General features: G+C 37.7%; 1 protein-coding gene across 5 annotated transcripts in view; it reads left to right on the top strand.

The window, feature by feature from the left end:
* EYA1 (EYA transcriptional coactivator and phosphatase 1) overlaps positions 1 to 14,494 on the top strand; it is a 157,669-nt gene that overhangs the window by 72,311 nt on the left and 70,864 nt on the right. For 3 of the 5 annotated variants that reach the window (XM_083858706.1, XM_083858705.1, XM_083858709.1), the window contains 4 exons: positions 1,720 to 1,769; positions 3,194 to 3,321; positions 5,162 to 5,224; positions 14,163 to 14,243. In XM_083858706.1, the coding sequence (XP_083714832.1) occupies positions 1,720 to 1,769; positions 3,194 to 3,321; positions 5,162 to 5,224; positions 14,163 to 14,243 (322 nt within the window). The remainder of the gene's footprint in view (positions 1 to 1,719; positions 1,770 to 3,193; positions 3,322 to 5,161; positions 5,225 to 14,162; positions 14,244 to 14,494) is intronic. The other 2 variants (XM_083858708.1, XM_083858707.1) reach the window with 1 other exon arrangement.

Below are 14,494 nucleotides of genomic sequence, written 5' to 3'. Positions count from 1 at the left end.
TTTTTTTTTTTAATCATGTATGAATAATTGTGTATTGCATGTTGGAAAATATCTTTTAGTTAAGGCATCCATTTGAAAAAGGAAGTTTTTTCTATTATAAAAGATGGATTTTAAAAGGTCCTGTGCAAGAGGGAGTGAAGATAGCTCTGTAGGCAAACTTAGTTCTCACCTATAATTTTTTCCAGGTGTTTAGAAGTAACAGCAGAAGCATATCCTAAGGCACTCCGCAGCAGTTTCTGGGGTAAAGAACTAAGGGAAAAAAAAAATCCTTAAACCAAAATGCACAGTTTTGACTGTATCTGCTAGTCTAGTTTGATTTGGCATGCAACGATGTATTGAAAAGCGTGTTATGCAGTACTTTAAGTACCCAGTTATAAAAAGATTGATGTTTTTCAGCATGCATTATTGCATGCTTCTTGACATCATTTGTAATGTTCTTCCTTGCCTGACTGCCCCTAGCAGTTGTTTACTCTTGCTAGTAGTAATTCTGTCTGTGATTAAAAATAACAAAAAACCCACCCTACAGACACATAAGTAGGATTTGCTCGGATGATTTTTATGGCACTTAAAATGCCTCATCTCCCTTGTCTTTGCTCTGTGATCATTTAAGAGATGTCGGTTCAGGTTGAGTGGAAACGCGCAAGAAAGATCCTCACTGCAGACATTAAGAGGATACATACCTTGCCCTGAGAAGCTTTCGTGTGCTTTTAAGCTAACAGTGCCTAGCAGTGTATTTCCACCTGAATTTTATCCCCTGCTGATGATTGTTACTGGCTAGAGTTTGTTAGTAAAGCAACAGTATTTTTCTGATGGAATACGAAAACTACTACTCACCTGAGTTATAAAAGGAAAAATTATATTAAACTAAAAAAATTATCGGTGGGCTTCCCAGTGGAAAAAGGTTCCTTTTCTTCATGAGTGACCTCAGAGGTAAATGCTACAGCTTCCTCCCATTTATTTAGCCAGAAATGTCATTTTAAGTAATTTTATTGGAAATCTCATTAATAACTGGAATTTTTAGGAGTAAGACTATGCAATAATGCATGGAGTTTTTATTTTAATTTGACCTGGCTGGAGATGGTCCTGTAAGGCTGTTGGCTATATAGTGAAGGTCTTTACCATAGGTAGGCTTGCCGCTTCTTATTCTCTTCCCTTCCCCCCAAAAAAATAAGATCAGCATCTCCAGCTTGCCTTTGGGGCGAGCTTTACTGGTGGATCCCTGTGGCCCAGGCACAGAGGAAGGATGGCCAGGAGCAAAGGAAGAAGAAAACCAGCAAGGTTGATGAGAGCAAGGATCTGTGGAGACGGAGGGAGAAAGGAGGGATGAGAAGAGGCGAGAGGAGCGGAGGATGCTGAGGGCTCGGGGCAGAGCAGCTGGCGGGGTTACCTTGGCGGGGTGCAGGGCAGAGCCGAGCCGAGGCGAGCCGGGGGAGGGAGGAGTGAGCCCCTCTGCAGCTGTCACGGGCCCCTGATGAATCACTATCCCGTCACTTGGCTGCCGTCCCCTGGCGCGGGGAGGAGGGAGAGAGACCTGCCGGGGAAACAACAGTTGAGCCTTCAATTTAAAGACAATATGCCTTTCAGGGGCACCGCACCCTCCTCCTCTCCCTTTGGGTTTAAAGGACAGAATTGTCATCCGTAGTGATATCCTTTCTTTAAATTAAGGCCTCATAGTAAAGTGGAGTAATAGAAGCTTCTGTTTGTTTCCCTGGTTTACAGGTGCAGAAGTCCCAAACCAGTTCAGATGTTGCTGTTTCCTCAAGCTGCAGGTAAGGATTTGACCGAATATTGCTAATTTTTTACAAGCCTTCTATTTTTGGGGGGTTTTTTGAACTTCAAGTGATAAGTAAAATATTTATTCTTGTTTCTCACATGAAGCAGATGAGTAAGTGCTGGGAGTGTAGCTTTTACGTGTGTGCACGTAAAAGTCTGTAAACCATGAGCACGTAACTTTTTCACTAAATTGTTTGAGTTTATATTCAATGCTGGCATTTTGAACTCACTGTAATATCAGCTTCTTCTTTTTGTGTAGATTGTTTTAGGTAGAGAAATATTAAGTGAAAGATCTATGTTTAGAACCTGTGATAAAATTTGGGTTGAAGTACAAAAGCTTCGTACCTGAAATGACACTTAGGATATTTATATCATTGCTGCAGGAGTAATTTTATATATAATTTTAATAGTCTTTAAAAGAGCCTAAGCATTTCTTTTAAACTGAAAAATTACTGGTTCAAATGCCTTGGGGCACAGTAACCTATGAAGTTTCTACTGGGAGCAATTACTTAATATGAGTACGTCAAATACCAATATCTAAAGTTTTTAGGTATAAAGGAACAGAAGGATAAAATAATGCAGTCAACAGACCCAACATCAACCAAGGGATATGTCATGGTGGGTGATGACCATTGGCCTTTTAATATAAGGCTCTTGAAAGCACGAATCTTAAATATTCAGCTGCTTTTGTGCGGCTTAAACATTTAATTTTTGCTTTAGATGGGAATTGCTGTTTTCTCATTTTGACCAAGCGACAGCTGCTGAGGTACAGCAGAGTGCTGAGGCACACTAACGCCTCTATGGATTCACTGTATGTTGGTCATATCCCTTTCCAGTTGGGCACGCTTTATGTAATCCACAAAGAAAACAAGTGAGCAGACATAATAATGTTTTAATGCTGCATTTGTTTCAAAGGAAACAGAGGAACAATTAAGTAGTTTGCCAGAGTAAACACATACATCAGGAATATCTCATTCCCTGTCAGTAGATGATAGGTTTTCACAATTGCTTCAAGTGTTTTATTTGTTTTGGAGGCCCATTATATTGCCACTGAGTGGTAAATCTTGTGTAAAATCAGTGTTAATTTGTTTTTAAGAGAGTATATGTCTTCATATGTTGGTGATTCCATCATTGTATGTATTTTAAAAATACATAATTACATCAATTTTTAAAGTGCAGCGCTTGGAATCTTTTAAGTTTTGTTTAGTTACAAGCTGCAAAAATAATTACGGTAGGTGGCCAGTCATGTGGGGCTACAACATGAGTTAAGCACTGGAAAAGATCAAGCTGGAAGTAGTAGTTAATTTTTTACTACGTGTTTCTAGGATGCTGGTAAATAGCAGGCTGAATCTCATAAAGGCAGTTCCTCTGTAATCTGTGTTGACTTATGTCACTAAAACTGGTTGCGTCTTGTTTTCAGGTCTATGGAAATGCAGGATCTAGCCAGCCCACATAGACGACTAAGTGGTAGTAGTGAATCCCCCAGTGGTCCAAAACTTGATAACTCCCATATAAATAACAATTCCATGACACCCAATGGCACAGAAGGTGAGCCAGCCTTTTTTTTTTTTTTTTTTTTTTTTTTCTCTTAAGTGCTCCATGATTTGTTTTCTCTCCTTGTTGCTTTGGTGTTCTTACAGTCAGCAAGCTATATAATGTTTTACTATTTTAGGTGTTTTGTGTTTATTCATATGGTACATAAAGGCAATATTCAATGTTTATCAGTAGTTACTATTATCAAGTTTCAGCAATAGCTTTCATTACAGGTTTATGTTTCTTTCATGGAGTTTGAATGGACTGAGCAGGTAGTATCTGCAGAGCTTACATTTAAAAAAAAAAAGGTCAAAATACTGAAAAGGAAGTTTAATGATGAGAGAAGAAAAGTAGATGTTTACAATTGCCATAGTACAAAATGTAATTTTTCAGGCTTTTTTTGTTATTTTGGTATTTCTTTATGTTCTCACTTTGTGCAAGCTCCTAAGGCTATGAGAATTTTGTCAAGTAGGCTAATAAAACTGAGTGTTGAAAGTTCCTCAGGCTAGCTTGCTGCTCTGATGGAGTGGCCAAAATTCAAACAGGTGTAGTAATTCAATGGGGTAAACTGATACCTATTTCTCAAGAAGCAGTCAGGCAGTTGATAAGTTATGTTTGTTCTCAGTAGAATACTAACAACAGAACAACCTAACAGCTTTGCCAGTAATATAATACATCTATAATACATATAATAATACGTATAATGAAACACAGAAGGCTTTATACAACAAGCAGCAAGAAGTGCTCTTTCCTGTAGCATTTCTATGGCAATAGTGGGAAAGATCATACATGACATTTGACTGGCTGTGTGAACAGAGACTTAACACATTACTAGAAAAGAGAGTCAATGCAGATTCAGTATTGCTTTTAAGTATAAATGTATAGGTAAACTGCTACAACTGTTTTAGCAAAGATATGCTTTTTTTTTTCCTAAGAACTGGGTTGTAGTAGTGCTGTCAGACTCTTTAGGAGTATGGACATATGTTGCATTTTTCCAGGAAAGGCACATGTCAATCAAACAGATGTTGTCCCCCCTCAATCCCTCAAATATCTCTGTTATTCATTGTAATTGGAGTCCTTGGTAGTGGGGACAGTTTATGGGTTATCAGATTAACAGGAACTTGTTCCAGACTTTTGTGTAATTTACTTTTTTGCTATTGCTGTAAAAGTACTGCTTCAATCAAATATTAAGATATTTGAAAAAAAACCCACCTTTTTAAAGGATAAATAAATTGCTTACTCTCCTCATGTAGTTTAAACAGAAAAACATGTCCATAGATAAGTCTTCTTCCTTTAAAATACACAAGTATGTTATTAAATTTTTATAGCATATTACCAGGTATGTACCACTTTTTGTACAGGATAAAATTGCCCTTTCAAATTAAAATTCCTCTAGCTCACAGAAGCCTTTATTGTAAACTTCATGAGCTTTTCTACCTTCTATGTTACTTGAAAGTTCTGTTGTAGCACAAAAATAGGGGGTGTTCCTTGAAACACGGAAAGATGTTCATCATCTGACTTGACTTTTTGTTCGACATGTAGTGTTGTGTGCATACACTCTGAGAAATGCTTAGTATTACTTTGTCAGGAAACAAGGTATATGTTGTATCTATCTCTGAATGCACTGGCTCCAGGTAGAAAATAATTTTGGAAATAATATCTCAACTTTTAGGTAGATATCAGAGTTTATTGAAGAAAGTCAATTGAACCATAGGAACTTATTTATCTGACATTAGAACTTTCCAGTTTAAAAGAATTTGGAGTGAATTCTACCCAGAAAGCTCTAACTTGCAATGCGTGTTTGTCTCCTGAGATGAAGCCAAACAGTTTTCTTTTGTTTGCCCTTTTCCCTCAGGTGACATGACCCTCCTCAGCACTGCAGACTGGCTGCTCAGCCCTAGCACACAGAGCCCTGCAGGTTTGGGTGCTGCAGGCGTGGGCACTCCGCATGCGATTTCGGATGTTGCTCCAAAAGTGTCCCAAGACATAGCTTGTGCTTGGCTGTTCTGCTCTAAGCTCTCTAATCTGAGAATTCCTGTCTCTGATTGCTCTTAAGTGACAAAGAAGGAAAAAGTTTTCAAAGAAACTAGTAGAATAATTTATTTCTGAATGAGATGTGTGCCAAGAGACAAAATTTGTGAGGGAAGCAGATGCCTAAGAATCTGAAGGTGGAATTTTTACTGCTAATCTGTTTTATCTTGAGAAAATGTTTTGTTAGGCTCCTTGAGCTGCCAGAGAGACTTAAGAAAGAGTGGAGTGAATGAAGCAAAAGTTTCCTATTTTTTTAATGAAGGGTGAAGTAAAATTATTTTTTCTGGGACTCTTGAAGCAGAATCCTGCTGAGACAGAAGTGGCTGATTGTAAGGATGTGGTTGTAAGGGCTCACCAAACACCTCTTTCTACATGCTGCAGTGTGGTTTGTTTGTTGCACATGGAATGGAGATGTGGGTTGCTGAATCTTCACGTGTCAAGTATAATATGTGAAACCAGCTTCTAGTTGCCATCACACATTCTCACTAACATGAAATAGCCCTCCTTCTCTAGCTTAAGAGATCTTCACATGACTGAGAAGCAGGGCCTCTAGATATTTGCATGTTATAAATATCTTGTAAAGATATGTTAAACTTGATTTGACTATGGGTGTGGTTTTGACAGGTTTCCATACCCTGAAGCACAGGATATGTTCTCTAGATGAGGGAAGGTGAAGAAAAAAGGAGAAGGAGAAAAAAATGCCTGTCCCAAAGTGAAATGGCTGTATTTCAAACAAATGTTCATTAATTCCTCTAAGGCACATTTTCAGACTTGTCTTCTATTGATGTTTTTCTGCAAAAGGATGTGGTTGGAAGATAGCTCACTTTGTTAGCTAATATTTTTAGCTTTATACTTAGCTGTAAGTTTTCAAAGCACTGAATGGGGATTTAGTTGTGTGATTGAGTTTGAATTTGGTCTCTATGTGCAGCTTATATATAATAACTCTTTGTGTGCTTAATTTCACTTTGACAGAGCAAAATTCTTCTCTTGGCCAGGCAGCATAGTCTTCACTGATGGGGAAGTAACAAGGAAATTATAGACCTTGACCAGACAGAGATTTCCCAGGATCAAATGCAAAGGACTAAAGTGTCTGGCTAAAGGCACTCAGAAAAACCAGTCCTAGTATGCCAAGGTGATGCAGATTATACAAATACTACAGTATTTAAGGTTTTTGTGTTCTCATTAAAAGTATTTCCACAACATACCCTCTATTGTAGAAAAGAGCAGGCGATGGACACCATAAAAAAATATGGCCTTGTACAACTTGCCTAAGAAAATCTCTTAAAAAAATTATTGGAGTAGAGATCAAAATGTTCATAGTTTTGCCTTATCTCTAATCTTCCTTTGTCAGTAAATTGCCATGGCGGATTGATACTGAAGGAGTTAAGGAACAATAACAACAGAAGCTCATAAAATTGCCATTCATTAAGTTTTATCAGACAGCTGGTGGCTATTCCAACACAGTGCCCACTTTGGTAGATACCCTTTCAAGGGGAAAGGCCATGAGTAATCAGTAAATTTGAAAGGAGTAGGAAATCTGTTTTCCATGGCAGACAACTGCATCCAGTTTCTGCCTACAGCGATCTTTACTTTTATCTTAAGACTGTAAATCAAACCTGATGGATGGCATAGAGTGAGAAACAGACGCCTGTGGCCCGTCATGGTGATGTTTTATGCAACTGGAATGGAAAACAATAGATGAGGACTGAGAGAAGTAGCTGTTATTTTCTGAGCAACTACTCTTCATTCATTTAAGGAATACGGACTAGCTATTGCCCTTTTATTTGAGTGTTCAAGAAGGAAGGAGGGAAGGCATTGTCATATCAAGTGGGAAGAGAAATGGATAACAAATTGAAGATCAGATTTTCAAAGATACATAGAAAGAGAGGCTTCAAAGGGAATTGGACATCAAAAATCCTCTGAAAAAAAATGATTCTCACTCTTTGAGTACCTGCTGCAACATGAGAATGAGATCTGACACAAAGGCCGTCAAAGCTCTCCACTACGAGACTATCTGATTTGTGGCCATTAAAAAGGTTGTTTTAAGTCTGGTGAACATAAATCCATCTTCGGGGTTTCAAAAAGCACTGTGTGGTATGTTTGCTGTCAAGTTGCAGTATTACAGAATGAAGAAAAAATTGTTTTCAGTATTTCCTACAGTAATGAGGGAGTAAGATGTTAAAATCTATTATAGAGAGGGTAGAACTGGTTGTTGTTATGGCATGTAACATAGATTTCTCTAAGTAAATGCTATTTCTATAAATCATATTTCTTGAAATTCTAGCAATACTTTGTAGCACTTAAAATAGCTTTTCAGTATTGCAATTAAGCTATTCTCAGTGAGTGATTTTTAATTCATTCCTATTTTTTTACATTTTTTGTATTTTTGTGTGCTTTGGAATGCAAAGTTATGGTAGGTGATGGTAATCAGACTATCAGGAGTCAGCTTCTTTTGGTGGTTCTGGTTGGATTCCAGTATCTTTTAATTACTCATTTCAGGAGTTAATTATGTATGCTGAAATTTCTATACTTGTGTTTGCAATAAGGAGCTAGATGGTATGAAACTTGTAATTGATACCTTCATATTTAGACATCTCAAAATAATAGTATACTAAAGGTAGATGTAATATTTGCCTTTCAGTAAGGTTTTAGCATCAAGAGTTGTGGATGCTGACTTCTTTATTCATCCCAGAAGAGTACAAGAGAACTATTGTTTGGCCAGAGGCAAAAATTGCAGAGGTCCTGGGCTCCCAAAAACAAGCTGGGGGTCTGTAGAGGCTAGTAAGAATCTTCCACCTGATGTCACTTCTAGAGGATAAAAATCAGATACAGCCTATTTATGTGAAGGCAAGGGGCTGACTTGGACTATTCTTTCTTCCCTGCTCTTCACCGTTTTTTCCTTGCTGTATTACATTGGCTTCCTTCCAGACTCTTTGTCTTACCTGTGCTTTTTTTCTCCTGCTTCACCAAGAGTCTTTCTCTTCTGAGCACATGTAGCATAATGCTCTATTATTCCTCTTTCATAGGCACTTGGCCAGTGAAATGACTTGTCCACTTCTCTGATGACTCAGTTGAGCAATTCCTGTTGCAAGGCCTTGGGGAGGAGACTGGCTAATAAATATTTATGTACTTACTGTCTTTTCTGTATGTGTGTGCATCCATTTTTGAAAGAGTCTCTATTTCAGTTTCCTTCATAAGTTTTTCCTGAAAGAAAGGACCTCATTTAAGTGCTAAGTTAATAGCAATACTGATTCCCACAGGCATTTGAGGTAAACAAAATACTCCAAATGACAAATTACTTAAAAAAAAAAAAAAAAAAAAAAAAAAAAAGGAAAATTTTAGAAGCACCATTATTTTAATGTAATTTGTTTTTGAAAGCTTCTCATAGAGATGTTCACAGCACATGCTGTTTCAGACTGTGGATGAAGTGTGGTAGTGTGAGATGACTCTCTGAGTGTGTCTGAGGGTCCCAGAGCTCCAGGATCACAGTGGTTGTGCACAGGCTGTGAGGATATCTACTTTACTGAAAATTAGCTGCAGCACATTGTTTTAAGGGTGGTGTCTTTCCAGTGGGACCAGCCTGTTATGCACGTGTGTGCACCATTGTGTGATTCCATACAAAAATGTCTCATAAAATGCCATGTGTCGTATGCCTGGCCAGTAATACAGAGGAGAAGGAAATCCAGCCCTGGCTGTCACTATGCACCTGCAGAAGGAATAGAAGTAGGACATCTTAGTCAAAGATCACACCTTAACAGGGTAGTATTGGAAGAGCCTTAGCAACTTCAGATTTGTGGCTTGATGATCTAGCATTTGCATTTGCATCTTATAATCTTCTGATGGATTTTGCTTGTCCCAAGTAGATAAAAAAGCATGAAACTTGGTTACACTTCAGGGTTAGCCATATCATTTGACCCCTGTGCCACCAGGTTTGATGAAACAAGCTAGGGAATTTGCTGTTGCTAGTGCTGGCTGGAGGGGAATGGAAGTTCACACTATCCCTCTTTGTTCAGGTGAATTTGGCTTTAAGTCTGTCAGTCCTGGAGTTCAAACACTGGCCAAATATCGAGCATATTTCCGATTTATGAAAAGTCCCACCTACTTTTTCATTCTGTCTTCAGAATGTGCTTCTGTCTTCATGAGATGGTCTTGTGTCTTGTACACCTAAATGGCAGAGCAGGCTTGACTTCTCCATGCTGCTCTCTTGTTCACTTGAAGACCTCCATGTTCCCAGAAGGTAATGAGGACAACCTTCTTTGCCCTTAATGGCTGTGCCTGTGAAGTTTTGTGGCTATTTTGTCTGGCTTTGGTTAAAGAATATGAATACTGTTCGTGAACACTGCAAATTGTTAAACATATGCATGGTCAGATTCCCAACTGAAAAGAGGTAAAGAAAAAAAGGAAAAAGAATAGTCCGTGACACTTCTAAAATGATTGATTTGGGATATATGTGCTGCCTCCATTTGCAAAGGTACAAACATTTGGTATAATCGGACATGTGAGTGTGAAGGGATAAGAACCTTAGTGTGACTCAGATACTCTCATCTCCCAGCTGCAGTGAATTTTAACCCATGACTGTACTTTTCAGATAAATATCCAAGTTGAATCTTGCTTAGCTGCTATGAATACTGTCCACCCTTGTCTCTATCCAGATGTTTTTGGATTTTCTTTCTGATTTTGCACTACAGTAGTCATACCATTTCTTTGTAAATTTAAGGATTTTACTGCTAGATGAGGAGGTATGAGGATGTTAAAGCTCTTTCACCTGAAATGCATAACATAAGAGGAAGATGAGGATCATGGGGATGTATGTGATAAAGCCTAAGTGTTAGCTACAGTCCAAATACTGGAGAAGTTTTGAAGCCTCTCACATCAGAGGAGGGGAAAAGAGGGAACAGTCTGGGCTTGAACTAGAATGTGCTGCTTTGAGCAGGGACTTTCTTTGAAAACCATACAAAAATTTAGGCTGGAAATTACCTTCTGGTAGTTTCCAGACAATGAGATTCAGGAAGAGTTCTCTGCTTTGAGAAGCAGTAACAAGTAAATTTATCAGGCTTCATGGTCAGAAGCTGATGATTTGATAATCTGTGATAGAAAGAGACAATAATATCCTGGATAGAAATTAGTATAATTGAGTAACCTGTAACCTTTTTATAATTGCTGTGAAGATTCTTCACTACAAACAGAGGACTGTTTGAATAAAATAATGGAAAATATCATCAGCTTAGAGGTTCAAGGTAGAATTTTTGTCTTGTTAGTAAACAATTATCTTTATGCTTCCAGGTGAACTTTGGGCTTCTATAGTGAGTACAGAAGGAGGATAATGTCAAGCAAAACAGTGTGTGAATAGCAGTTGATACAAAAAGTACTTAATCAAGATACGCATGCTATTTAGTTACTACTATTATTTGAAGATGAGACGAGCCAAAAGAAGGCAAGAGATTATGTTTTTATGTATGTGCATAAACAAAACTAACCACCACACTTTATTTAGTCTCTTGTAGCCCATGAACACTGAGAGCTGTCAGCCAGGAATAATTCCATTTTGCCCACTTTTGTGTAAAATACAAAGAATATAACGTCATAGTGTTACTTCAATCTGAAAACTGCAAAATTAAAACCAATTTAATGATAGGCATGTTCTGATTTAATGTGTATGACATAGCTGTCAACAAAGAGAAGTTCAGTAGAGCAAGCCTTAAATGTATTTAATGTAATAAAAGCAATATTTAAAAGATATTTTAAAACCTTACTTTTTGCTTGCTGGAAGGTGCAAATCTTTATGAGGTATTCCTACAATTTCTGTGTTAGGAGTGGCCAAATACTAGGTCTCAAAATCCATATTTAAAATAGCCAGCATCTCATTCCTCGAAACACTCTTTACTGATATATACACCAGGAACTGCATGACAACCTGTGAACTCATAAAGTTGTTCCTTGGCCAAAGAACCACATGAACTTGTGGGTTCTGGTCTGAAGTTCTGTCTCTCAACAGAAACTGCCATTTAAGTTATTTTTAAATCACATTCTGTTATACAGCTGACAAAACAGGGCACATTGCACTTCCAGTCTCTGAGTTCCTTTAGAAGAAAAATCTTAACAATCTATATAACATTAGATCAACAGTTGTGATTCTCTGATTTTCTTTCCTTTTTTTCTCCAAGTTAACATTTGTGCTGTTATCTGCTACTCTTATTTTTTCTACTGTTCTGTGTATTTTCTTACACAGTTTCTTTTTGTCTTTTTAGACTCTCACAAATGACTAGAAGCAAAAAATAAGGAGAAAAAAAATCTCTTTACAGACATAATTTCTTTAAGTTCCTGGATATATAAACCAAATCTAAATCACTGGTTCTAAATAAACACCAACTTTTTGCAGCAGATTAAGAAGACATTGGTCTGCTTCCTGAACTTCTTATTGATAATCTATTACAAGAGTGGTTTGGGTGGCACTAAAACTCAGTAGTACATTGCTAAATCAGTGTCTGTCTCTAGAATTCCAGTATGATGATTCTGCACCTCTCTAAAGGTCAGTTTTGATAAAGGAGCAGCAGAAATGGGAACTTTTCCTGTGTCACTTTACATGGTCTCTGCCACAACTGAGCATGGTCTTGGCTGTTACTGGAAAGCTTGCAGTGTGTGTTGTCTAGATGTGGCAATATTCCCACTCATTTCCCAGTGTCATCTTGTGAAAGCTTAGGACACATCACGGAAATGTTAATTTTCATGGAAAATGTGAAGAGCTGAAATCCAGAGCACCCGTAAGCAGCATGTGGCTGAGCCAGATCTGTGCTCATCCAAAGCCTAGCTTCCTTGGACAGCTCCATATGTCTCTGATCATAGATATGGATGACTCATGTGCTGCTGGGGTAAACTGTGAGACTTGTATTCTTAGGCAGTCCCTTTGTAGTTCTCTTTCTGGGTGATTCTGGGGTGAAATATGCTCCATTCAAGGTCAGTTTTGCCCTGGACAAACAAGAGACCTTTCTCTGCAGTAAGAGTACAGGTAAATATTTCCAACAGGTAAACCCATGGCTATTCTTCTCAGTTTATTTCTTTTTATAGGGAGATTTTATCCTCTTAAATGATAGAAGGCTGATAGAAGGAAATATGCAGTAATTTTCAGGCATTTTGATTAAAGTGCTTGAGGAATGGAGAATTTTCCAGTACCTATTCATCTTTATTAAATTCCCAACTATCTGTGACACAAAGGTTCATTAAGGTTGTGTTTTTTTTCTAAAGACAGCATTTTAGGGCGTATATGGTAGTTTCTGAAAAATTACTTGATAGACACTTTGCAATAATTATTTCATTGTATCAGTGTGTTAGACTTCCAGTACTTAGTCATTAAATGGATGGAGAATAACTTACATGCTGTGTTTTTAAAAAATACTTTTGTATTAGAGTTATGGTTCAGATCACAAGCACACTTTTGGGGTGAAACTCGTGGCCACCTTTTTTTACCACGTTAATTCCCCTTAGGGAGTGTCTTGGACTTCACTTGTTTCAAAAAGGCTGCTTTGCAGAAGTGCAGCTAATGTTCTCAGGCTGGATAACTACTCTCAGAAATGCCCAACCTCTGGACACTGGGCCTTCTGCCTCAACCATTTCACTTCATGAAACTTTCCTAAGTGGACTGCATTGCTTGTTAATGTAGACACAGCAGAGTTTTGTATGCAACTAAGCCTTGTCCTCCCAAGTTAGCAGACAAAAATCCTGCATGAGGGTCAAAAGAAAATAATGGACAATTAGTAAAATCTTGAGAGATTTCTCATGGAGGAGGCTTGGTGAAAGAAATAGAAATGCAGAAATAAGAATGTGGACTGGCAATGAAGGGAAGAGTCTTGTGTGAAAAGAGGGAAGTCCCTCTGCCTCACCCCTTCCAAACTTGGTACCAAAGGTTTCTGCTAGTGATGGTTGTAATTCCTGAACACACATGTATAGACAAACAATATAGGGAGTAGCTATTGCTGCCTATTTTGCACACATGCCAAGTCAGCCCCATCCTTGCTCTTTGGATCAGGATACTGTCCTGATTTAACATTACAGACTTTGCACTAGACTGACAGAAAGGGAAATTGTTTATTTACTTGAGGTTTTAATAAAAGTCATTAATTGATTATTAATTATGAATTAGCATGAACCAGGCAATAATCTTTTAGTCTCTTTTACTCTCAGACAGCTGTGTTATGTTGTGGGTGCAGAGGGATGAAATTAAAAGCATTCTTTAAAGTATTTGGTGAGGACTGCATCCTCTTTTTTTTATTCAGGGTTTTTGAGTATAAAGTTGGTTTTCATTTTGAGAGGAGAAATCCACCACAAGAAAAGCGTTTTACTTCATCACAAATTCTTAATTTTCCTCTGAAAAATTATTTAATTGGAAATAAAATTTGAACAGCCCTCAGCGAAAACCATTTAAAAATTATTTGTCTTTTTGTCTTATTCCATTTTCTGTCTTTCAAGCCTGTAAATGCTGTGTGACCTGATCTAAATGTGGATCCTTATTGTTGGGTCTGTAGGATTAAGAGGAATCAGGACAGGTGCAGAGTTGCATGGGGACTTCTGGTTTGTTACAGTGGCTCTTATTCCTTGGGGACAGGAATAACCCTCTTGATCATTTTATATTTATGTGTAAATCATAGCTGCCAGTATTTTGCATTGTTTGTATACAGAGATACATAAAATGCAAAATATTGATAGTCGTGATTTAGAACATTTTTGGCAGATTTTTGTTTTATTGAGTTTGTGTTTGTAGTGAGTTTGTGTGCATGCACCTGCAAAAATATTAGGAGCATATAGAATATCTTCTCTTTGTATTTCTATAGTTAAAACAGAACCAATGAACAGCAGTGAGATCACTACTACTACTACCACAGACGGGTCTTTAGACAATTTCTCAGGATCAGGTAAGGAATAAACCGAAGTTTCAAGCTCAACATTTTTTTTCATTTTTTCATTTATTATTTTCTTATCCCATATGGTCTAAATCTGTGCATCTTTCTTAAAAAGCCTTTTTTTACTTGCCAGCTTATGCCTATTTCTGTTCATTTTAGTCTAAGTCTACAGGAGTTTTCCCCAAGTAAGGAGCATTGCAGTATCAGGCTTATTAATGTCCATTGGTGTCTTTGGTGGGAGTCTCACTAGGGAGTATTCTGGC

The sequence above is a fragment of the Zosterops lateralis genome (assembly GCF_965231275.1).
Source record: "Zosterops lateralis genome assembly, chromosome: 1".
Classification (NCBI taxonomy): domain Eukaryota; kingdom Metazoa; phylum Chordata; class Aves; order Passeriformes; family Zosteropidae; genus Zosterops; species Zosterops lateralis.
This window is presented reverse-complemented; position numbering and strand designations above follow the sequence as displayed.